This window comes from Pyxicephalus adspersus, chromosome 8, assembly GCF_032062135.1.
Source record: "Pyxicephalus adspersus chromosome 8, UCB_Pads_2.0, whole genome shotgun sequence".
NCBI classification, from domain to species: domain Eukaryota; kingdom Metazoa; phylum Chordata; class Amphibia; order Anura; family Pyxicephalidae; genus Pyxicephalus; species Pyxicephalus adspersus.
In genome coordinates, this window is record NC_092865.1 from 5,830,477 (window position 1) to 5,857,019 (window position 26,543).

Genomic DNA, 26,543 nt, shown 5'->3' on the forward strand with positions numbered 1-26,543 from the left:
ACACCCTCTGCACTTTTGTGCAAAATATTTGCATACAATATACAAGCTGTACATCATCTCTGTTTGTAGGATACATTTATGACAAACCATTATGTGCAGATGAAAGGAAAGCTATAAAACACAAGGTGTAATACATTCATATAATATATTGAATGCCTGAAGTGTATATAAAGACACATTATAAAAATTAATAAGTGCAGCTTACCCACCTTTATATTTAACTATATGTGTGCTCTTTCTCTTTTCTTGTACCTTCCACCAAAAGTAATTTCTTCCACAAGGCGACAACACTGCTCCTTTGTTGTCTCACTGGAGAATAGCGTTGTCACCTCTGCGCTGTACCCTCTTAAAACAAAGTGCCGATACAAAGGGCACCTTCGCTTCCAGCTTGTGTCCCAGTGGTTATAGCCGGTGATGCCACTATGTAACACCCGCAGCGTTGAGTGACAACAGCTCTGAGAGCGTTGCAATCACTGCTTTGGTGTGCCCTATTTTTAAATTGCACATTGGGCCTGATTTACTTAGGCTCACAAAGGCTGGAGGGGATACACTTTCAGCAGTGAAGCTGGGTAATCCAGCAAACCTGGAAAGGTTCTGGTCCAGGATTGAAAACATTTGCTGATAAATAGCAAATGATTTTTAGGAAATCCATTGCAGATTTGCTGACAGGTTCCCTTTTATTATTATTATCATTATTATTATTATTAATAAACAGGATTTATATAGCGCCAACATATTACGCAGCGCTGTACATTAAATGTACATTAAATTCCCCTTAAGCAACCATGGCATTCCAAGTAGCTATTTGTTACAACTGTGTTGGTCCACGTTAAATCTTTCCATAGGAATTAAGCCAATTTTATCATAGTGATTAAATATATAAAAAAAAAAAATCCCAGAACTGATGATTGTATGATGTTGCCGTTATTTGTATGTACATTGTAACAAGTCATGTCTGTAACTAATTATTACCCTCATAAACCATTACCATATCTGCAGAGTAGTGATGTCAGACCCATAAAGTATTTCTTCTTGCTGGGGCTCGATGATGTCACTGGTGTCACATGACTCATCCGTGACATAATATATTACTGTTAGGTGACATGTAAATTGAAGGATCATCCAAAGCCAAAAAAATATGTCATGTTTATTAATATGATGCACAATTATAATGTAAGAACAGATCAGAATCACTAGATCAGAATTACCTTTAATTTGCCTAGTGAGAAATATGGGGGCTGTTGTTACCGACCTACATCTTACAAAATGCCATTTTCTTGGCTGTTATGCTGATGTGGCTTCAGTGTATCTGGAGTCATAGAATGGCAAGCAAAAGGCAAATGACTAGTCAGCCATATTGCAGTGGTCCCTTTATATCTGATCTGCCTCAATTACCTTCTTTCCATGCGTTGCTCTGCATGGTGTGGAGGCGACCATCTAGGTAAAAGACCATCTAGGTATTTCAGCTGCACCTCAGATGACTGGTGGAGTAATGATCAAGAAGCAGCAAGAGTTGGAAGAAGTTCAGATCCACACAATAGATAAAGGTGAAACAGGGTGATCCTTGCACTGCAGCTTTTCCGGTACAGCTTTCCCTCCAGCAAGGAGAAGAATGGGGACTTTGGCAGCAACGCTATTCTTACACTGCAGATTTACAGCTACAAAACAGGGGAAGCTAGCATAGGGGCAATAGTGCAATGCATATGGCAATAAACATTTTTGGATGTTTACTTTAACATGGCAAACCCTAACTAGATCAGATCCAAGACCCAAGCCAAAGTTATATATTGAGCTTTGGATCTGGATGGGTTACATTCTGGGTTCTTTTATAGCCTTGTGTCACCTGTTTGCCTCTTTTCCTCTTTCAGTGAGCATAGAACACAGTTTTTTAGATGCCAGAAGAGGTGTATATGGGCAGATTAGGGGAATCCTAGTAATTTTTGACAACAGTGGGCGATATCAGTTCTGAAGTTTCTGAGAGGTCCCCTTTAAATGTAACACTTTTGCACACTATCTACGGAGTAACTGTGTCCGGGCTGTATGCTTTGTGTCAGTAGCTGGATCCTCATTTACGAGCCTGTAAAACTTCTGTAACATGTTTAGGTCTGCCAGTGACGGAGCGTAGTTTTATGCAGCCCTATAGGTGTTACAGTGTGCCTGAAGCTGCACACGACAGATTCCTCTGGGCCGGCCGCACAGACCTTCCTTTGTTCCATGGACCATATACATATATATGTATTGCAAGATAATTAAACTGAACGTCGCCGTTTTCATTACGAGGCAGGAAAGGCATCATTAGTCTTTCCTCTTTTCATCAATTTTTTGAGAATGTCACCTTGATAAGTAACTTAGTAAAGCACATCTCTGGTCTTTTCAAAATGTACATATATTAAGTTCTCCAGCGCCGTCTGTAAATGAGGCGAAACACGGACCATTGGAAAGGCACGGCAAAGGCTACAGAACAAAATGACCAATAATGCGTAATTGTGTCCCAGGGTGCTTAGGCAAGCACTTTTCAGAGTTTGGGTGAAAAATGACTGCGTTCCGTGAAGTTCTGACTTTTACGTGCTGAGAATGGCGTTCAGAATGGCGTTTCTCCACCCAATTCCTAATTTTACCTCTTGAGGGAAAAGTTAACACCTGGTCCCTAGAAGGGGAGGCAGCCAGATCCAATCCCAAAATCATAAAATGTGATTCTTTATTCATTTTCAAGGGTAGGATTTTTACTGGAGATGCAGACCTAAATATGCTCTCCAACCTCCCCTTTAATAAATTTGCTCAAATTGTGTAAGAGTGGGCATGAGACATCACTTTTACAGATGGATTGACCACCACAGATTGTCTTTGTATTTCATTTTTTGGCAGTAGACAAGTAAAGTATAATTAGTGAGTAAACAGTTGGACCCTTATTTACTCCATGAGTCCATGAAAGGTATGCATCATTAATAGTCGCAGACACTTGGCATGATTACCCAACGCGTTTTGCCTAGTAAAGGCTTCCTTTACTGGGAGAAACATTTTAATACCCCTGAGGAAGCCTTTACTGGGCGAAACACGTTGGGTAATCATGCCCAAGCGTCTGCAACTCTAATGATCTACATACCTTTGATGGACTGATGGAGTAAATAAGGGTCCCACTGCTTACTCACTACTTGTCTACTGCCATAAAATAGCCCATACCAAGATTTACTTTGTAAATATATGTGTTGAAAACTGTGCCTACTCATAGTTAAAAGATTGTTGCATGCCAAAAAAAACCTCTATTCTTTCTGCTTCATTTTGGGCATTCACATTTATATGGGGTTGGCATCAGATTTAGCCCAAGATAAACGTTAAGGACTTCCAGTGTTTAACCCTTTTTTTGTATTCACTTGACCACCACAGAATCCAGAACTTAGCTCCATGGGGTATCTTTAGGATGGACTGGAGAAGACTTTATGCAGCAGTCCGACTCTCCCATTATCAATACAAAATCTTTGGGCAGAATTAACACAATATTAATATTGTGGCATTGCATAAGCGTATCAAAATGATCCCAAAATGAATGCATTCTATATTGAAAGCTATCCAAGGCAGTCCGATGAAATATTAGCGTGTGCCTATTTTTTGGGCAGCCAGTGTATATATTATATATAATATAAATGTGCTTGTGTTGCCATTTTATTGTTATAAAAAAAAAAGAAATTTGCTCTTTTTCATAATTATGTAACCTCTCTCACACAACCCCTTTCAATCCACTTAAACTGATACTCAGTATAATCATTAATCTTGTGTTATTTATAACGAGCATGAGTACCTAGCGACATCTAGAGTTACCTCATTTGTATCCCACCCAGCATGCCCCGGGGCATTTATACCCCTGGATTTTACAAAACAAATGACTCTGCCCCCCCATATAATTATTTGGAGCCCCGTTGCTCATTAATAAAAGTGTGTTTGGCTAATACTTGTATTGTTTATGAAGCTCAATACATAATGGGCCGTATTGTGGCCTTGCTAAACCTCTTTGAAATATAGCTCCGCTCATTGTAGTGTTTTTATTCCGTACACAATGCCATCCCGTACAATCAAACGGCGGGGGATCTATAGCCGGGAACCTTTTCCGCGCAGATCGGAATAATCTAACACTTTGTTTTTAATTAATTGTCTTTGCTCGGCGCTGCTAATTGTCATTGTAGAAGTGAGTGGAAAAAGCAGACAATCTGTTAAAACTACAATTATTTAAAAACCGGCAAGCGTGTAATTACAGCCTAAGAGGAGCCGATGTGAATAGAGCCCACAAAATATTAGAAGAGGAGATCTCTCGGCCCGCTTGCGCTCGGCCTGGCGGGTTTTTAAAATTAACTGTATCGCCCCCTGCCGAGACGGCGTTGTAAAAGCCGCGGAACACCTTTATATAAAGGGGTGCGTAATTGCCGGGCACATGTAGAATAGAAATCTCTATTGCTAAAATAATCTAGGCCCAGATAGATGCCAGTAACAACCCGCTGGGTTAATTTAAGGCTTCCAGCGCACGGCCAAGGAGTTGTGTTAACCTAAATCGCACAGGTCTGTTCAAACGACAAAACAAGCACTTATTCTTTGTATGGCCGGGGATTTTTTTTCATGAGGCTGTGGATGTTGGCAAGGATTAAATATTAGCGGGAGGCAGCCGTGTGTTGGAAGCACCGTCCCTCCAAATGTTTGCCAATGGCAAACCAGAGCATGTCAAAACAGGAAAATAGAAGAAATCAGCTTTTTTATTTCACTTGCGTATTAAATATTTTAAAAAATAAATTATGAAAACTACATTGTTAGTCTTTTTGCAGCCGCCTGGAAAGCAGACGGAGGGTGAAATATTCAGCAATGTAACTGTTGTAAGCTGTTGTAAGCTGCCGTTTACATGTTGCAGGCACTAGGAGGTGGAGATGTTTAGGAAAAGCAGGGCACAAATAGGGACTCGGACTGCTTATGTTCATTTATAGTAGCCAAGGGGCAGAGGAAGCTGCAGCAATGAAAAGTGGTGTCACCCTTCTGGCTATGTAAATCCCAGCAGGAGCTGGAAAGCAATACAAAATATTACCAGTTTATGTATTGCAGCAGTGCTTCTGGCAGTTTGATTGGAGTTCTTCTTTAATACAGAAAAGAGACGCGGCTGTGATCTGCAAAAAACAAAAGCATTATCGCTATAACTTTAACAACACCCTATCATAGCAGAGGTCAGTTCTGGACTCCCAAAAATGCCAGTTGCCCGGATGTAATTGTTCTGCATGACTGACCTAGATCAGGCATGTAGCAAATAAAAGCTATAGACAGGTTGGGATTTATTATCTCTAATTTTCATAAGTATTGAAGCCAAAGCATCATTCATTACAGCAATTACAGTCTTAAAAAAATCCAGAGATGTCCCCATGGTACTTTTTTATTGCCACTAGATTAGCTTTTAAGGTTAAATGACAGCCAGCTTTGTCCATTGCACCATATCTGCTCTTGCTGTTATTGACCCGCCCCCAGTCTGTGATTGGAGAGTGAAGAACTCACCTTTCTGTCAATCATGCACCTTCTGCCCAGCATTGGGCATCCCATTTAAATGAATGAGTTGCAATAAACAGCAACAGGTTCATGATAATGCTTGTACCCTACTGTGCCCGCAACCTGCCTGAAGCTGTCACTGGAAAAGGTGTTTCATTCTGTAAAGATTTTCTTCCATTCCTGTTCCTGGTGGTAATATTTCAGATTTCCCAGCACAGACAGTAAAAGAAAATCTTCAAAGTGAATTAATTATTGTGTGTGAATTATTATTATTATTATTATTATTATTAATAAACAGGATTTATATAGCGCCAACATATTACGCAGCGCTGTACATTAAGGGGTTGCAAATGACAGACTAATACAGAGAGTGATATAGGAGGAGAGGACCCTGCCCCGAAGAGCTTACAATCTAGTAGGTGGGGGATTTTACACACAATAGGATGGGAGATATGTAATGGTGGGAAATAGTGATGGTTTCAAAAAACAGAAGAAGACGGGTAGGCAAGTTTGAAAAAATGGGTTTTGAGCGCTCTTTTAAATGAGCAGAAAGTAGGAGCAAGCCGAATAGGACGAGGAAGACCATTCGAGAGAGTCGGGGCAGCTCTAGAGAAGTCTTGTATCCGTGCGTGTGATGAGGTTATGAGTGAGGAAGTCATTAGGAGGTCATTGGAGGAGCGGAGAGAGCGGCAGGGGGAGTATTTTTTTACCAAGTCAGAAATGTAAGTGGGAAAGTAACTGTGGGGATTTGAAGGCAAAGCACAGGAGATGAATTTGATTCTAAGGTGAAATGGAAGCCAATGGAGAGAACTACAAAGAGATGCAGCGGAAGAGGAGCGGAGGGAAGGATGGATGAGTCTGGCAGCAGCATTCATAATAGATTGTAGAGGAGAGAGTCGGGTTAGTGGAATACCAGCCATCTATTTGTTACCAAAACTGGACGCCAATGGATTTATAAGCCTCCCCTTTGTCCGCAACCTCAAAAACTTTCCAGACCCAAAAAGCCAAATTAAGTTGCTGAAAACCTGGAATGGGGCTCATGAATAAATTATCAGCAAAATTTCACAAGTGGAGCCGATAGCGCCAAGGCAGCAGAAATCTGTGATCTGTCATTCGCCTATTGCTTGAGATTGCTGAAATATCCGCGAAGAGGGATTTGTTGACAGGCGTTAGTCGGATTAATTAGTCCATTGCGCTAATGACTCTTGTATAATTATACCCTTTCCTGTGAATATGTGTCAGCGCAAGTCATGTGACATGGAGGAGACAGCTTGTTCGTATCAAGGATTTAATCCACGAGGGTTCCCAACTAATGGATACCATTATGGTATTCCCAGCAGGTAGGGTGAAAGCTCCTGACTCAGTAACGGCTTTGATGAGCAAGAAAAATGACTGTTTAGCGCTTTTTTTTTCTCACCATCTGATATGTTGCATTAGGCATGGAAGTTGCGGAGTTGCTTGCGAGGCTTGGAGCGTTGCCAGCTTCCCCCCATTAAAGAGTCACTCTTCATATTTCCGATGAACGCAGCTGTTACACCGTGTTAGAAAGTATCACCCATCAGCGGGATTGGTGGCTCTGCCAATTAGCGCTGTGATATGGTCAGTAGAAATAACAAGGAGAGACAAAGTGTAATCCATGTTCAGTCATACAACCTGATGAGAGTTTCTGGGTAATTATATCTATAAGGGAAGGAAAACCCATGTTTTTTTTAATTTGGTAATATTTCTTACATGTAGGTTTGCACACTATCCATATCAGACCCATATCTGAATTTGTATTTACAGAAGTGTTTGTTCATGTTCCCCTTTCAAGACAGAACATTCCTCTACCTAATGACTCTTATCATGTGCTGGTCACACCATTCCCATCTTTGCTGGGTAGCCATTGCTCATCTTTGTTTTGCAGTCATATGCTGGTCATACCATTTCCATCCTTGCTTGGCAGCCATATGCAGGTCACACCGTTCCCATCTTTGCTGAGCAGCCATATGCAGGCCATATCATTCCCATCTTTGTTGAGGAGCCATATGTAGGTTACACCATTCCAATCTTTGCTGAGCAGCCATTGCTCATCCTTGCTGGGCAGCCATATGCAGGTCACACCATTTCCATCTTTGCTGAGCAGCCATTGCTCATCTTCGCTGGGCAGCCATATGTAGGGGACACGATTCCCGTCTTTGCTGGGCAGCCATATGCAGGTCATACCATTCCCATCTTTGCTGAGCAGCCATTGCTCATCTTGGTTTTGCAGTCATATGCTAGTTACACCATTCCCATCTTTGTTGGACAGCCATATGCGGGTCATACCATTCCCATCCTAGCTGGGTAGCCATTGCTCATCTTTGTTTTGCAGTCATATGCAGGTAGTACCATTTCCATCTTTGCTGGGCAGCCCTATGCAGGTCTCACCTTTCCCATTATTGCTGAGCGTCCATTTCTCATCTTTGCTGGACAGCCATATGCACGTCTTACCATTCCTATCTTTGGGGAGCCATATGTAAGTTACAGCTTTCTCATCTATGCTAGGCAGCCATATGCAGGTCAAACAATTTCCATCTTTGCTGGGCAGCCATTGCTCATCTTTGTTCCACAGCCAAATGCAGGTCACACCATTCCGTTCTTTGCTCCACAGCCATATGAAGGTCACACCATTCCGTTCTTTGCCCCACAGCCATATGCAGGTCACACAATTTCCATCTGCTGGTCAGCCATTGCTTGGCTCTGTGATGCTTTACCTGGCCAGATCTGCTTTCATCTGTGCTATAAGACAGCCCCTGAGCAGTTGTTGAGCTATTTGTATTGGCATACAAGTAAGAGATTCCTCTTCCATGGAGCAGAGTGCAGTTACCTCTGGGCAAGGATCCGAATATTCCTCACCATTGCTTACCAGCCATGCACTTATATAGTAAGATTGTGATTATATGGTAAGCTAGCCAGAATAAAGTAAAATTGCTCTTGCCTTAACAGATATTTTTCAATCTTGTTGTCATTAAAAACTCTAAATAATAGTATAAGCTTATTAGTGGTGACCCACTTTATGAAAAGCAAGCACCACAATTACAAAATTACCAATTACACCACACCAAGGTTTCTGTTTGGGAAGGGGGCTTTTAGTTAGATAGAAAGATAGATATGGACATAGAGACAGATAGATGATACATAAATGAACAAATGGACAGATAAATATAGAAGTAAAAAGAAACCAGGAGACTTATAGAAAGAAAGAAAAAAAACAAAGCCTGGTATATATAGACATTAGAGATAAATGGATGGATACATAATTTGATAGACATGAAGAAAAAGGCACAGAATATGAAATCACTGTTTTCATTTGGATCACTTTTCATAATACCTTCCCCGTTGTGTTTAATTACATTTGTACATCTTGTATGTTCTACTGCATGGAACGTTTATTTAGAAATGTCTATGACTGCCCGGTAATTCTTGATATATAGCGACTCCTTATGTGTAATCCTAAAACAATATTGCTGGTAATGGATGTGCTGAAGGGGTAAAAGCAATAAAGAACTGTGAATTGTCCCTGCGATGAACCATTTATGACAGGAAGTGTCTGTTGGTCACATGAAGTATGAATTGTGTGAAAGCTGTGTTGTCACAGTGTGATTGGAGGGGATGGTGTGTATATCTACACAAAGCTCCTCAGATTCTTTGATGGAACTGCTGTGTCTTGCAGCAAAACACAAATAACATCATCTCTCTTTTCTTTACAGCGAGCCCGCATGCCACGCCGTCAACCTTGCATTTCCCGACGTCGCCCATCATCCAGCAGCCGGGGCCGTACTTCTCGCACCCAGCGATCCGCTATCACCCGCAAGAGACCCTGAAAGAGTTTGTCCAACTTGTCTGCCCAGAAGCCGGTCAGCAGGCTGGACAGGTGGGGTTCCTAAACGTAAGGACTGTTTTTTATTTTACAAAAGTGTCTGGCCAATGTCAATGAAGGGTTAAAGGAAGACGCCACTCAATACTTAATTTTGTGGTTGAGGGTGATAAGGGTTAGTCTGACAAAAATGACAAAAAAAACCTCTGCGGCTCCAATGTGAATATCGAGTGATGTAGAGTTCCTCTTGTAATTTCCTTCCTTGTTCTACACCAAGTGCTGCTTGTCCAGATTCACCCTAGAAACCAAAAGGACCAACCATAAAATTTACCCTTACCTTTGGCAAGAGTGGGAAAGAGCCTAAATTAGGTTCAAGTATTTATTTCTGTTGCCCGTCACTTCTTTCCCTAACATGAAACAATACCACAAATAGCACTGGAAGCAGCAAAGAGGAGAGATCCACAGAGGAACTTTTATATTGAAGGTTCTATATAGAAGCACACATTTTCACTCACCCTGTCCTCTTTTCACCCCCAGTCAAAACAAAATTAAGAGTTTTGGGTGAACATCTTCTAAAAAGATTCATTCCACCCAAAATTTGTTCTATAGTGGATGAACACCAATAGGTTGAATTTCAGATTGGCTTCCTATATCTCTGATGACTGCTTAGTTTTCCATATATCACCATGAATCTCCACGGGGTTTTCTTTCTTTCCTTGCAGTATAAATCTGCTGTGTTCTCAGTAACACAAAGTAAAATAATAATAAAAAAGAAATACTATGAGTTGCTAAAGATGCCCTCATATTGACAGGAGCTGGAAACTCACAGCCAAAGTCACTCAGAGATATAAGGAGCCAATGTGTAAGTTTACCTGCAAGTCCCATGCAGAATTTGGATGGAATCTAAGTATATTGTGTTCTTTATGTATTGATTTGTTATGATGCCTTCAATTTTTAAATCAGGTTTCAAACTTCATAAGTGATTGCTGTAACACGTGTGATGTTTATTAACCAAACTCAAATTTGCTTTTGCTTGCTAAAGTGCAAGGCACATAAAATTATAAAATTGTGTAAGCAATGGATACAATTTATTGGTTCTTTGTAGTTAGATCAGTTCTGATTGGCTAGCATATACCTTTAAATTTACCCTCACATATTACAATTATTTATTTATTACACAGAGCTGGCATAGGAAAAGGAGCCTTGTGCTAATACATTTAGGATCCTTCTGGAATGGGGACCCCGGATAAAAAACAAAACAAAATGATTCCACTGTTGCCTAATGATATTTAACAACTTGTAGAAAGACAGATGTTCCTTCTCTGTGAAGTTATTTATATGTGTGTATCCAGTACTCAGGCTGCAGCTGACCAGTAATTGAACCCCACATACCACAAGCCTAATTTCTTACGCCTCCTATTTATCTGTCTGACGATTTCTACGCTCAAGAAAATATTCTATGCTGAACGAAAGATGAAACCATTAATCCCTGTGCTGCCTACATGTATGGATATGTTGTTTTTTTCCCCCTCCTTTAACTCAGATCGAGTGAAGCTATATAATTTATATACTATAGGAATCATATTTTATATGAATGCTGACAGACAATATCAGAGGCACACATTCATGATAAATATTGATGGTCTGACAGTGGTCTCCCCAGCCCCTTTTAGCTGGGCGCACCACCCTACACTTTTCACTGACTACCCAGCTGTTTTTGGGTGATTACTGAAAAGTTGGGTCACAATACAGGGGCTTCCACCCGTCTTTCCACTCAGCTTAAAAAAATTGCTGGGAAAATACTGGTCTGAGGCTCTCAGAGGGGTCCATAGACGCCTATAATTTTTAATTTGGATCTTGAAGGAATTAAAGGTTCATCTCTCTGGAAGTTATAATTTTATTTCCTCATGAAACTCCTTTGGTAAAGGATGTTTAAATAGCTATAAAAAACTATGGCAAAAAGTTTGTGGACAACTGACCATCATACATACTGTATACGTTTTTTGGTCATCCTTTTCTAAAACCATGACTATAATTATAGTGTTGGTCTTTGTGGCTGTAAAAAGCCTCCACTCTTCTGGGAAGGTCTTCCTCAAGAATTTGGGGGATGCCTGTAAAAATATATGTCCATCCAGCCACCAAAAAAAAAAACACTTGCAAGGTCAGGTATGGATGTTGGATGAGGAGACCTGGCTTGCAGTCAGAATTCCAGTTCATCTCAAAGGTGTTCGGTAGGGTTGAGGTCAAGGCTACGTAAGTCATTTGAGTTCCGCCAAACCAAACTCAACCAACCACGTCTTTACAGAGCTGGCTTTGTGCACAGGGGCAGACTAGGGCCTTACCCAACACAAAGTTGGAACCGGAACCATACAATTGTCTTTGTATGCTATAGTGTTTTAAGTATCCTTCCCTGGAAACTCATGAAATCAATCATACAGAGGAATGTCCACATTTTTTTGGCTATACAGTGTATCTACAGACAGTTATGAGGATTTTTGCCTCCATTGTGACTATTCCGGGTTTGCTGACTTTTTTCTAAGCAATGACACACTTAACATCGAAGGCACCGAACGCAGCATTAGTTATAAGATTTATTACTCCAGCTTTGCAGTGACAAATAACAGCCACCGTTATAGAAGTTATAAAGACTTCAGTAAAGGATTTTATTGATCCTAAAAAAAAAAAAACTGCTGTATTCTAACTTTTATTCTCTGCCCTGCTCCATCTCCCTCCCCCACCCGAAGCACGCGGGACGAGACGCTTGCTCGGCGGATCAATTTGTTGACTGTTGTCAGAACTGATATTGTCAGACACTACAAGCGCGCAGCCTTCTAGATTCTATTGCCCCATAAATTAAACGCACTGCTCCTTCTTATAAAATGTTAAATACACAGTTAAGCCAGGACACAGCTGAGCTGTGCGAGACAGCAAACCGAGCTGAAATTTCATTCCGCTTTTGTTCCCAGCGAAGGGATTCTAAACGAAACAATAAAATTTATGACTTTGCGGAGGGAAGAGAATCAGTCATTGGAGTTCACAAAAAAAAATCATTTATGTCTTACACCTGGCGAGGACACTGACCAGTGTGAATTGCACATTGCTGGTGATTGTGAGCTTTATGAACTGATATACAGTGTGGTCAGACTGGGTGCAGGCTATTTCACTATAAAGCTCAGGTGAAGACTTCCAACTTTATTTATTTATTTATTACTGCATTGTCTTGTATCATTGGGTGCTATGATTTTTAATTGATCTGCAGTTGGAAACACTTTTAAATGCCCCTTTCTTTTAGTGAAAATGTGCTTTTTGATTCTGCTCCAATGCTTTATGGTAACAGAGACAATTAATGGTCACACGTATCATTATATGTGGTAATTAATATCTTTAGTGAGGAAAAAGAAGAAAGGTACTGTACAACAGTGGTGGACATAGCCAACAGTAGCCCCTTGTGCAAAACATACTTGGGGCCCCCCTGCTAAAGTGCCCTTGGTCCCTTTTTGGCTGAAGAGGATCCAGGGCCATCACACTGGGCACATCCCTAAAGGCTCCATCCGGTGCTTGTTGGACGGTGTAGTTGCATTTAGAAATCCCAAACAACCACACTAAAAATCCTAAAAAACAAAACCACACTATGGTATTTTTTGGTCAACATCAGAACATCCAAGGATTGTTTTCATATCAAAAGAATAAGCAGTAAATGTTGTAAAACTGCAGCATGAGTATAGCTGTTGAATATTAGGTGTGACTGTTTAATTTAAGTACATTTTCTATGTTCCATCTGACTTGAGCTATCTGTGTTCTCCTTGTAGCCTAATGGTAGCAGCCAAGGCAAGGTGCACAATCCATTCCTTCCGACTCCGATGTTGCCACCGCCTCCTCCGCCACCTATGGCTAGGCCTGTGCCTCTGCCCGTGCCAGACACAAAACCTCCAACTACGTCTACAGAAGGAGGAGCCACTTCTCCAACCTCGCCGAGTAAGTAGCCACGTATATGCATATCTAGATTGCTTAACAGTGATTGCTTTGTTGAATTTATATCATTTTATAGCAGATATCCAGGAATAGTCCTCGAATAGTCCATTCTACACTTTTGTTCAGTATCTGCTCCTTTGAACCACTCAGGTCTGTTCCTGGCTTCAGGGTGCATCCCCAAAACAGGCAACTCTTGTACCTTTTTAGAATTCTGTTAGTGGTCAGCCTTTTCACCCAACACCATGATATCACTGCAGAGAGAGTGAAAGGAAGAGAACCCCAAAAAGTTCATCTCGCATGTAAAAAAAAAGCTTGTTGGCAGCTGAGACTAATAATGAGGTCCAGGTAAGCTACCAACAAACTAATAAAGTTTGGTTTCCCAGGTTTAGCTACCTTGTGGACCAAGGAATAGAGGATTTATACCTAAAACTGCACAAAACCTTTGGGCTCCATTACCTTTGTTTCCCAGTGTGACTGACTTCATTATATAGTACTTTACAAGACTGAACCAGATAAGTGTTCGGTCTCCATGGTTCAATGGAATGTCAAATTGCTCTGCTTCTGCATGAGCTCTTCTGTCTACCAATATGATGCTATAAAGCAGGCGACTACAGTCATACCTTTTTTTAAGGGTGCTTAGCATTATAAACTTGACAAGGGTTCTAAATCCTTCCAATACTTAGCCTTTGGCTTGACATACACTTATTACACCTATTAGCATAATGAATAAACAATGTGAAGACCTACAACTATATATGTAGAATGTACACAATTTAATATGGGGAAAAACTGAACTCATGGCTTTAGTTTACACTTAAAAAAAGGTTCATGTCTTGCCATTGCACAGAACACCAAAACTGGAACACAAACTAGGCTGTTGCTGCATAAATTGGTTGCACCAGCATCCATTTATATTCACTGAATATACTGATTTAGATTCACTGCCATTTCCACATTAGCATTTTGAAGACTGTTGGAGACAACCATGTTACAGTAACTCCATGAAAGTGTGCATGAGTTGATTTCAATCTGGAACTTGCTAGTCAAGCTTAAACTGGCCATCCTAAGGCTGACCTACCATCATTTATTTAAAAGATTCCAAGGGTGAAAAAAGGAAGAGCTTTCATATTCTCTACATGTGGCTTCTCAGGATGAATTTATTATCAGAAAAACCTAAGGTTAGACTTTGGTTCCAACCTTTGATGAAAGTAAAAATAATTTATTCAACACAGAAATTACATGTAAATCCTAATATTTCTGTGGCTTGCTATATTATGGGTAAATGGGCAACCACAGCTATGCATTTAAAGCTAACATATGGTGTCTCATGGTTCTTCCACTTTTCCATTTCTCCCATCTCTGAACAAGCATATAGACTATGCTAATATTCCTGCATGCAAAACAATATATCCTTCAGGTGCCATGACTTTAGTAGTTATTAAGAAATAATGCTGAATGCACTGCCAGACATATCAATAGCCCCTAGGAAACAACCTACCGAAGGTTCCTATGTGTTGATCAAGTGATGATCTCAAGTTGACACCAACAGCCAATACCAAGAAAAAAGGATGAATGGACATGGTGGATTTAAAGTTGTATATATTATAGTAGACTTCATAGGTCTGCAATGGCAAAGTTAGAGGAGGCACCAAACCTCAATTTTTTATTTTGTTTCCTGCATTTGGTCACATCTGGGCTTCTCTGGATAAATGTGGTAACACTGTTGTGGTACAGTGCATGTTAAGCATTTCTCCTTTACTTATTGGGATATATTTTTGCCTTCCATAGTGCATTTTATCATGTTTTAAAGACATGAAACGGGAGGTGTTTGTTCCAATAGGCATCATTATTCAGGTGCACCAGCACAGTAGTAAATATGACTAAATACAGCCTTAGTTACATTCCCCCTTCATCCACTTTTAAATCAGTTGTCTTCGGATCTCTATGAATCTGTATTGTCAGCAACTCTACACTTTAGGGTTAGCCTAAAGACCTTGAAACAAAAATGTAATATATGGCCATTTACCAATCCTTATGTTTGGTGGCTGCTTTAATTTCCATTTTTTATGTCTTTCTGGTGACCATGCCGGTAACAAACTCTCTGTCTCAGAGTGACAGCAGTTAACGTACTGTATCTCTGGCAGTACTACTTGTCAGGATGTCTTGTGTTACTACAGAACACTTCCACACCTCCTCTATCCATACCATGATAGATATCAATACTTGACTGATATCAATACTTGAGGTAATATTGCACAGTGCAAAGGTGATCTCACTGAGTTTTATGCAAAATCAACAGGTATTTTGCACTTACTGACTACAACACTTTTGGTATATTTAACAGCCCAAGACTGAGCAAATAAGAGCAGACATGTTGTTGGGGTTTACATACACTTCCAGCTATTTTCTTGAAGTAAAGTTCACTTTACAGAGAATTCACCCAAATCGCTGGAAAATAATTCACGGCATCTTGGCAGTCAGAATGAGGACAGGCAAATCCCTTGCCTCTCCTGGAAACTGATGAGTGAGCCTTGTTATTTTTCTAATCGCTTTTCCCGGTTCACCCTATAGAGTAAATTACATCAGCGCTGTTTGTAATGTGCCCCTGACGTGTCAAATCCTGCAGAACGGTTATGGAGCCGAGCTGGGGCGTCCGGTATCGAGGAGAAAAAAAAGCAAAGTCGGGTGATGAATAAGTTATAGTCCTGAAAGTGAAGTGCGCCTGGCAGATTACAGGAAGCACTGGAAGTAAAAGCCGCCTAGCAGCAGATAAAAGAGCGCTGCTTTGTCTCCGGTGGCTACTTTAAAGGATGTCACTCCCAGAGGATGCCGAATATGTGCAGGTTCTGTCCGGAGTGCCTGAATTCTTCAGAACCTGGACAGCTCATGGAATACAGAAAACAAAGCTTGCTTTGTTCATAAAATCTAAATTATTTTAGGGGGCCTTTTATATTGTGCTAGTTCCGAAGCATGGGTGAAAATATTTCTAGCACTTTTCAGCACCATGGAATTGTACAGTGAACTTCAACCGAGTAATGGTTCTCCAAAGATCCTTATGGGTATGGGCAGCATGGTGGCTCAGAGGTTATCAGTCTGGACTTTGCAGCTCTAGGTCTTAGGTCCGAATGCTGGCCAGGACCCTATCTGCATTGTTTGCATGTTCTCCCTGTGCCGGTGTGGGTTTCCTCCGGGTACTTTGGTTTTCCCCCACATTCCGAAAACATGCAGTTAGGTTAACTGGATTCCCCCAAAATTGACCTTAGACTGTATTAAAGACATATGATTATGGTAGGCTAGATTGTGAGCCCTATTGAGGGACAGCTAGTGACATGACTATGGACTTTGTACAGTGCTGCGTAATATGTCCGCGCTATATAAATACTCCCTAAAAATCTCCCTAACCTGAGTTTCCCATCCAGTCACAAAATCTGTATACCCTTACTATCCCATGGACCACACATTTAATATACTTTCTATCCAAGTGCAGTAGGGCCCCCTACTCAAGCTCTGGACCCATTGTCAAATTCAGGTACTTAACCTGCTTGTAATAAAATTCATGTAATGAAGTATTCATGCATACAAAACTGCATTAATTTGTGTCTTTTAAACCTTTAAATATTCAGATAGATCCATAGTTTAGACCATTTGTAGAGAAGCTAACAAATTTGATTTTAACAAAAATATCATCCATGCTTCAAAATCCACATCTAGACGACGGCCTCCATTGATGTTGCTTGATAAGAGACAGCTCATTTACTGATATTTACGAGTTCACTTAAAATGTATTTCATAATTAAATAAGCGACGGGGATTTGATAATTTGCCATCATTGCTTGCCCATTTAATTATTCATGAACAAGAAGGAGGCATTTGTGAGCGGCTAGTCGTAGAACTGAGGATTGTGGTCACATTTAAACCCTCAATGCTGTGTAGGAATGGGTTTGACACCCTGAACTCTAATGTCTTTTCTGTTAAAGATCCAATTAGTGTTTCCTAAAAGGAGCTGAGATTTTAAGTAGCATATAAAAAGTCTCTCTCATATTCCGGTTAATAGAGTTTCAGTTTGACCTTTACACTGACTTGAGATACATATAAGGCAAAGCTTATTATGGTTTGGTGTTTCAGTGCTTCCTGTATGGTATACTACAATCAAAAATAAAGATGAACTTCTTATATTTTATTAATATTGATCTTTTAAAGCAAGACTGCTCACGGGCATGTTCACCCAGTTTTCATATTTAAGTTCTTGGTATATGGTGGAGAGATATCTGTATGGAAGTTTTGTCCATGCACCCATTATTGGGCCTGATTTAATAAAGCTCTCCAAGGCTGGAGAAGATTCTTTTATCAGTAAAGCTGGGTGATCCAGCAAACTGTGAATGGATCTGGTCCAGGATTCAAAACATTTGCTATCAAATAGCAAATGACTTTGAAGAAATCCATTCCAGGTTTGCTCGATCACCCAGCTTCATTGATGAAAGTGTATCTTCTCCAGCCTTGGAGAGCTTTAATAAATCATGGCTGATGAGTCTTATGAGTTCACTGCACCAAGTTCCCAGGTCTGAATTGCCCCTGTTCCCATTATGGGTTTAAATTGTCATCCCTGCTGGATTTTTCTTCATTTTATAAAATGGAGAATGTAACAGGTGGAGCTGGAGCACAAAAAGGTGGACAGGGAAACCCAAAATTCCCAGATGAACTAGAACAGAGGTTAGAAAATATGGCAGACATTGGTATCAAGAGCTTTCTCATGCTTAAATATAAAAAGTTACCTTTAAAAAGGACTGTCCCTTTAACATTGCTGTCTATTACCACTTGAGTACATGGCATAGATGTAATGCAAAGGCTATGGATGAATGCATATTCCTTGCATGGCCTCCTGCATCATCACACGTCATGTGACTCACCCCTGGTAAATTGCCCTACATGTTAATCACTTCACAGGAATGTAACGGGACAGCTTACAGAATGTAAATGACTTTGTGGGCTAGTGGTCTTGCTCCAGTTCTATTTGCAGAAGTGTTCAGCTATAATATAATTATTTGAGCACTTAAGTCGACTCATGGCTCACAAGCTTTACAATCATTTCCAATGGCTTGGATTCTCTCCAGCTAAGCAGTAACGTTTTGAATATGAAATTGATCGCTCCTTCTGCTGCCACTATGCAAAATAATGTGTCCCAAATTTACACGCCGCTTTCCCCTCGCATTACAAAATCTAGACACGGGATTGACGTTTCAGTATATTACAGAAGAACTTTACACTAGCAGATGCAGAATTCAAACACAACATCTTCTTCATTAACATGCCAATGTATTCTCAAAGGCATTTCCAGAATTTTTAGATCTATGGTATAAATAAATGCAATACCTGGCAATCCTTCTTGATTTGTCCTTATTCAGGCATTTCCTAGGATGACAACACTTTGTCAGTGTTTCTCAGTTGTGCTTTTGCATTGTCACCCTGTTCTGTGCTGTACAATGGAAGCTATTAGTAATAATATGTTCCTTTTTTCTGGTTTGATCTTTCTTTACTAACTTTTTACCTTATTTTTCTCTGCAGCCTTCTCAACACCTAGCACTTCCCCAGCAAACCGATTTGTCAGAGTTGGACCTCGAGATCCAGGCTTTGTAAATATTCCACAACAGACTCAGGTGAGCGATGCTATTTTAATTCCAAATTGATCAAGGAGTGGAGAATTTTTAACAGAATCCCTAGAGCCTTGCCTTATAGTCTCTGACCAATCTCTGCACCATGCCCACAGTCTTCGACTATCTCTGCAACATCATGGCCAAAGATCTCAGATTGTTTTCATTTATCAACAGGGCTGTCGAACTTGCTGCTCTTTATAAATAACATTTTTTAGCTGACAATGTTTATAAGAGGGACAATCACCTGAAATGATCACCACTTTTAACATTAAGGGCACATGTCCTGTTCATATTTATTTGGCAATCAACTTGATTGCTGCAACATATATTGCCAGGTACCGTCACTTTACAATGTTTTCTGTTCTCCATACTTTGATTTTTTAGTCTCCTCAGACAATTAAACAAAAATTGAATCAGAATGATAACCAGGCAACATTTTCAGAAAGAGACATCAGCAGTGGTTTACTTTAATCTTTGTCCTCCTTAAAGCCTAATAAAGCGAAGGATTTCACCTCGCCACGTTGTAAACATCTGGTATGAATACAATAAAAGCAAAAAAGACACAAATACAACCTTCTGTTATAAAACATGTATTCAGATTTTGTGTAATGCTTGGAGAGAATGCTTTAAGCATCAGCACATAAATATAATCTGTTTCATATGATTTTCATAGTGGGCTGTGTGCGTCTGTACTTGGGTGAGTAAAGGGAAGCATGGCGTCACAAAACACCCCACAACTTTGTGATGGATTTAAGTCAAAGCACCTGTAACCCTTCCTCCAGAAAAATCCTTGGCAAAATATATAATGTAGTTATATTTGCCCCCACCTTCCTCTTTCTCAGATGTATAGCTGGCCAGTGGCTCCCTTTGCTTTCAATGCTATACATTACAGCTCCTAGATTGTAAGCTCTTCTGGGCAGGGTCCTCTCCTCCTCCTGTGTCACTATCCGTATCGGTCAGTCATTTGCAACCCCTATTTATTGTACAGCTATGCATAATATGTTGGCGCTATATAAATTCTGTTTGTTAATAATATTTACAGCCCCATAGTCTTCTACAGGACTAGCACAACTCAGGAACTCAGCCCCATAGAAGTATAAAGGGCTGTAATGCACAGGTGTATTTACTGTGATGCTGGATATTAACAAATAGGCAAAGCATTGGAAACTGCTTGGAAGTAGACATGAAAACAGTTTGTTGAACACTTGTTTCATTGCTGCATGTTCCCACTAGAAAGGGTAACTCCGTGTAGTGGCAGAGCAGGAAGCATAGGGAAATCTTCCATTTGGACACCTGTCTATTTCATAGTGTTGAGGATATTTTCCCCACTTTGGAGACATTTTCTCCACTTTCCGTTTTATCTTTTGAATGTAGAAGAAAATCTCCCAAACTGGACACAGATGGCAAATAATACAATGGAAAAATGCAACATGGACTGGGACACCAACATGACCACCAGATGGACTACAGGCATTATGGGAATTGGCCGAGCTTCAGGAAAAAATGTGCCGATAATCATTTCCTTTAGGTCAGCATTGCTTCCAATCACTCCATTCTTGTCTGCGTTGATTGCCTTGATTATCAAGGCTTAATACTTGATGATTGGACAATATTTTTGCTAATCACTCCCTGCTAATTTCAAAGTTTTATTTTTGCTGCCAGTTTAACGTATCCTCTGTCACTGTTGACTAAATTCCTCCCGCTTGTCTACGCATTATAGACACTCATCATCTGCGTCGTTCTATTTTAAAACCAAACGACTATTCTCACTATTTCAAGAATTGCTTAACATGACACTGGCTGAGAGATTTGACATCATATCACAGGTGCGAAATTCAAGTCCTCGTAAATCATTTGATTTAGAACCCAGCCGTCAGCCCCTGTCAATCCAGTTTTGGAATTTTTACATTTCCCCCCACCAGGTACAAAAAGGTTGAGATTTTTAAAACCGAAAAGATATTCACTGATGGCACCTTACCATCGCCTCTTTGAGCTTGTTGGACATCACCTTACCATTGCCTCTATGAGCTTGTTGGATATCTCATTCTAAAACTTTATATGGGCATTAATATGGTGCTGGCTTCCATTTGAGGCCATAATATCTTTCACTATTCGGGGGGAGGATTTCCCCTAGAGTTTGTTTGTCTGCAGGAATTTGCACCTTTTAGCCAAAAGTGCATTTGTGACGTCAAGTATAAGACGGGGCTTGTAATCAGCATTCTAACTCATCCTTAATGTTGTTGGGTTGAGTTTAGGTCTCTAAGCAGAGCATTTGAGTTCCTTTACACCAAACTGGTTACGCCATGTCTTTATAAACGGGGGCATGGTCATTCTGAAACCAAAATTCTGGAAACTTTCTTTCATTAACTTTTATTATTTACAATATCTTCAAATGCTGTAACATTAACAGATTCCCTTCAATGGAAACATCTGAAGATTTGGAGGTGTGTCCACATGCTTTTGGACCTATAAAAAAATACTTTTTTATTTTATGAATCTAATCCGGATAGAGCATAGTCTATTACATTATTTTTAATTGTAAAGAACCCCTTACATATGCGCAAAGTAAACTTCGTTATTTCCGGGTACAAGAAATGCCCTTGTGTTTTTTGTTTATCTATATTATACAAGGAGTTCTAATCCTTACTCACCTTTTACAAGGATGAGTACATTTTTCTCAGTTCATGTTTCCTCCAACAGAATTCCTTCTTGCATTGTATGAAGTTTCCTTCTCTGCCTCTCCTTAGCCTATGTTCCATTTCATACTAGAATTGTTTATCTGCCCAATTTAGCACTCATATTTTGTATGTCCTATTGTAGTTTTTGCTTCATGCAATTGTTTACATTTATCATCTTTGAACTTCTCCACCACATTGCTTTCAAATCAGCCGGTGTGTGAAGGACAACTTGTAAACTGACATTTTGGATGGATTGTATTCCACTATATAGCTTTGTGTCATCTGCATTTATAATTTATGCCTGAACTGTCTTACATTAGCAAAATCTCCATTTGTCTACACTTCGAAGATGTCATTAGCTGTCAAATCTACTAAGCCACCAATCAAAATTTAGCTTTCAGAAGATTAGAATGAGCAGCGAAAGGGAGTCTAACATTTTTAAACAGGTTACAGCACCCTTTGCAGGCTTTTCTTATATGATGTAGATGGTATCACCGGTTTCCCTGTGTTTTATGTGTATTAAAGGCTTTGTTTTTGGATTTGTACATTAGGACATAGTTCAGAACCAGGATATATACAACTTTGGATTGTGACATCTGAGTTCAACACCAGAAGAATATGGAGAATTCCCATAGCTCTTTATCCCAGTCTAAAGCGAGGTCTTGATATTTGATCTGAACTTGTGTTCCCTGTTCTAGGCCACAAATCCAGCATGATATGTGGACACCAGGGGTAAAAATAAACACTTTTATCTTTGGTTGCGGAAAACATTGCAAAGGCCACTGGTGTTGTTGAAGAGGGTAGAAATGTAAAGTGCAACATCTAAATATTTTCCTTCCTTGCCATGGTGAGCCTGACAATTTAGGACTCTTTTGGTAATGGTGCTCCATTGTGAATTGATTGATTTTTTGGGACTCTATTCTTCTGGCCTTTCAGATTGCAATAATCAAAAACCATAAGCTATCCCAATCATTTTATCTTGACAATGAAAAAGTAAATAATTTCCTTTCATATCCTCTACCTTCATAGCATATTGATTCCTTTAGAATTTCTAGATCACATTAGCACGCTGGTTGACGTTTTACTTTTGGACAGTCACTAGCAAGCTAAATCACATTCTGACTTTCTATTCATTTTAAAAGCTTCTATAGGTGAGCCATTTCTTTCAAAATTCAGACTTTAGTTGGTTGAACTCCAAAGCTACAACCATTTCAAGTTAATTGGTGGTGTTGCACTACTTTAATTTGCTTTAACTTGTTTTTAAAGAAGTTTTCAACTAAAGTTGGTAAAAATGGAAATCTTGTTACAATGGGCAGCTTGGTGACCCAGTGGTTAGCACTCTGCCCGTTGCAGCGCTAGGTCTGGTGGTTCGAATCTCAGCCAGGACAACCTGCATTGAGTTTGCAGGTTCTCCTTGGGTTTGTGTGAGTTTCCACCGGGTAGTCCAGTTTGCTCCCACATCCAAAAAACATGCAGTTAGAGTAATTGGCTTCCCCCCAAAATTGACCTTGACTACATATGACTATGGTAGGGATATTAGATTGTGAGGGACAGCTAGTGACATGACTATAGACTTTGAACAGCACTGCGTAATATGTTGCTGCTATATAAATACTGTGTAATAATAATGTCTTCGCCATCCTCTTGTGTTAAATACATGATCAGGCACTTCCAGCACACCAAAACTCTTCTTTAAGGTTTTCCTGTTTTGTGTTCATTCTAGCCAATCTTCTCCAGTCCCATTTAGCGTCCAGTCACACATCCATAACAGATAATGGTGTATCAAATTAGTGCACTGTGTTACTGCATCAGCCTGTCCGATCGATATATGGATCCCGTCTGTCAGAGAAGTTGCTACAGTAATTGTTACAAGAGAAAAATGGAAAGCGAGGACGCGTCCAAGTGATGCAAAATTAATAAATAAAATATTACATTTAGTTCCATCCCTTTCATTTTACTTGTGCGTCTTTATGTGTTTACACTGTACAGAATGGTATGCATAAGTTAATCAGCTAAGTGTGCATTATTTATCCCTAGCGTCGGCTGCTGGGGAGAGCCAGAAGCCTTATTGAAAGCATTGATCGGGCACAGGTGAACCAGACCTGAATGCGGTCTGTATCTTCCTGCTCTCTGTGTGCGGCGTTTCAGTCTTCTATCAAATCACATTCGTTTGACTGGCAGCTTAGTGCTTGTCCTGCCAGTACAATTGATTTTTTTTTTATCATGTGCTAGAGATGCGCAGAGAAAGATTAATCACCGCTATGAACTCTTGTGGCTGATAGTCACCCCTCACAAGTCCATCTTGCTGTACTGTATTTTTAAAGGGTACCTGTTACACTTTTATGTGGGAAATTATGTTACTAATTAATGGAAAGGTTTCATTCTCTGCGATGTTATTAGTCTCTAAAGAGTGGATAGGCTGCACTCTCAGAGATGTCATCGGTCTCTAATGAATAGATAGGCTGCATTCTAAGTGATGTTACTGGTCTCTAGTGATTGGATAGGCTGCATTCTGATAGGCTGCATTCTAAGTGATGTTACTGGTCTCTAGTGATTGGATAGGCTGCATTCTCATTGATGTCACTAGTCTCTAGTGAATGGATAGGCTGCATTCTCAGTGATGTCACTGGTCTCCAGTGATTGGATAGGCTGCATTCTCATTGATGTCACTAGTCTCTAGTTATTGGATAGGCTGCATTCCCAGTGATGTCACTGGTCTCCAGTGATTGGATAGGCTGCATTCTCAGTGATGTCACTAGTCTCCAGTTATTGGATAGGCTGCATTCTCTGTGATGTCACTGGTCTCTGTTGAATGGATTGGCTGCGTTCACTGTCACTGGCCCCTAGCGAATGGATAGGTTTCATTCTGTGATGTCACCCGTCTCTAGTGATTGGATAGGCTGTATTCTCAGTGATGTCACTAGTCTCCAATGAATACATAGGCTGCATTCTCAGTGATGTCACTGGTCTCCAGTGATTGGATAGGTTGCATTCTCAGTGATGTCACACATTTCTAATAAATGGATAGTCTGCATTCTCAGTGATGTCACTAGTCTCTAGTGATTGGATAGGCTGCATTCTCTGTGATGTCACTGGTCTCTGTTGAATGGATAGGCTGCGTTCCCTGTCACTGGCCCCTAGCGAATGGATAGGTTTCATTCTGTGATGTCACCCGTCTCTAGTGATTGGATAGGCTGCATTTTCAGTGATGTCACTGGTCTCTGGAGAATGAATAGGCCCAGTGATGTCACCGATCTCTAGTGAATGGATAGGCTGCATTTTCAATGCTGTCAGTAACCTCACCAGTCTGTATTGTATGATCGGACTGCATTTTTAGTGATAATATTGGCCTATAGCAAATGGATAGATTTCATTCTTAATCATGTCTTCCTAGTTCCTAATAAGATTTGTGGCTTTTGGCACCAAAATAAAAAAAATATATGGTACCAAAATATACAAAAAGACAATCTGTCTTTAAATCGTTGTTTAAATTTATTTTACCTAAGGCTAAGTGAATCCATATAATTTATTTTGAGTTTTCAAGCTTTTTTTATACATGATAAAATTTGTATTTTTTTGTGAATCAAAGGCATACACACACATTCTCACAAGCATCACCTTTACATATTTGACTTTGGTTGTAGTGGATTTGGCACCAATATATAAGCCACTGACTGATTTTTTTATTGTTTTTTTATCTGTTGTCCAAGCCTTCGTGCCAGCAGTTAAAATGTGCATTGTCCTCACAACTACCGTCAGGTATGACAATGTTTACCGTGCACATCCAGAGAATGTGAAAAGATTCGAAAAGGTTCTTAAAAAGTTCTGAAAAGAAAATAAAATTTCCTTTGCAAATTTCATCAGAAAGCCTCGCTAAAGCACGTCCTTTCAGACGAAAACGCCAGAATTGAAATTCTGAGAAGCAGAATGGCCACGCGGAAGATCTAAGCTCGTGAGACTTTTCTTCCCCCCTTCTTTTTTTTTTTAACACACTTTCTATCTCCTGTGTGCTTTAATCCCGTTGTTGAGGCTTGAAGTCTTGTCCAGAGCTGTGTTTAATGGTCACAATCTATTTTTCATGAATAAGCAGGAAACAAGCTGTCCTTGGTAAAAAGATTTACAAAATGTAATCATTGTTGGAATATTCTCTTTGAACTACTTCGTCCGCAGGGGTCTGCGGCTCCCCGTTCTCTGTTTTCTTTAGACTACCCTTACTGGTTCCCCTGTAGGATCAGGTACTTTCGTGGTGGTTCCTTTGAAGTTCCTGAATGAATGAAAGAAGGCCAGAATAAAAGAGGGACTGTTGATCAAGCATAAAATTCACTTTAAGCCGACAGAATGGCAGAGTTAACACATACTAAGCTGCTTTCACTTTTTTCCCCCCTTTCCTTTCTGTACCCTGCTCTGCCTCTGTGCATTTTCCTGTGCTTTGTGTACAGTTGGGGTTTTAGTCTGGAAAGCCTCTGATCTGTGTACTATGCTATTTCCTTACCAAAAGAAATAAAAAAAAAAATAGGAGAGGAGAAACCGTGCCACCCTTGGGCTGTTGCTTGAGGAGGGGGGACGTTGTGCTGGAGATTTAAAAGTCAATGGCTTTCAAAACAAGGGAACCGGTGAAAAAGAAGGCAGCTTGGAAATAAGATGTGGCTTTCTTTACAAAGAAAAAAAGTTGCTTGGATTTTTTTAAAAGGGTTAAAACTACTTACCCCAAAAATTCCAACCTACCTACAAAGGCAGGCAATTTTCCTTTTACCAGTGGGCCCGATTTATTCAAGTTCTCGAGGCTGGAGAGTATACACTTTCATTAGTAAAGCAGGGTAATCCAGCAAACCTGGAATGGATCTGGTCTAGGATTCAAAACATTTGCTAGCAAAAAGCAAATGACTTTGAAGA

At 40.1% G+C, this 26,543-nt stretch overlaps 1 protein-coding gene across 9 annotated transcripts in view; it reads left to right on the plus strand.

The window, feature by feature from the left end:
* The window catches only part of NFIA (nuclear factor I A), a 320,673-nt gene that overhangs the window by 278,990 nt on the left and 15,140 nt on the right, over positions 1 to 26,543 (plus strand). For 7 of the 9 annotated variants that reach the window (XM_072419379.1, XM_072419381.1, XM_072419380.1 and 4 more), the window contains 3 exons: positions 9,243 to 9,421; positions 13,159 to 13,324; positions 18,884 to 18,975. In XM_072419379.1, coding sequence (XP_072275480.1) covers positions 9,243 to 9,421; positions 13,159 to 13,324; positions 18,884 to 18,975 — 437 coding nt within the window. The remainder of the gene's footprint in view (positions 1 to 9,242; positions 9,422 to 13,158; positions 13,325 to 18,883; positions 18,976 to 26,543) is intronic. The other 2 variants (XM_072419384.1, XM_072419378.1) reach the window with 1 other exon arrangement.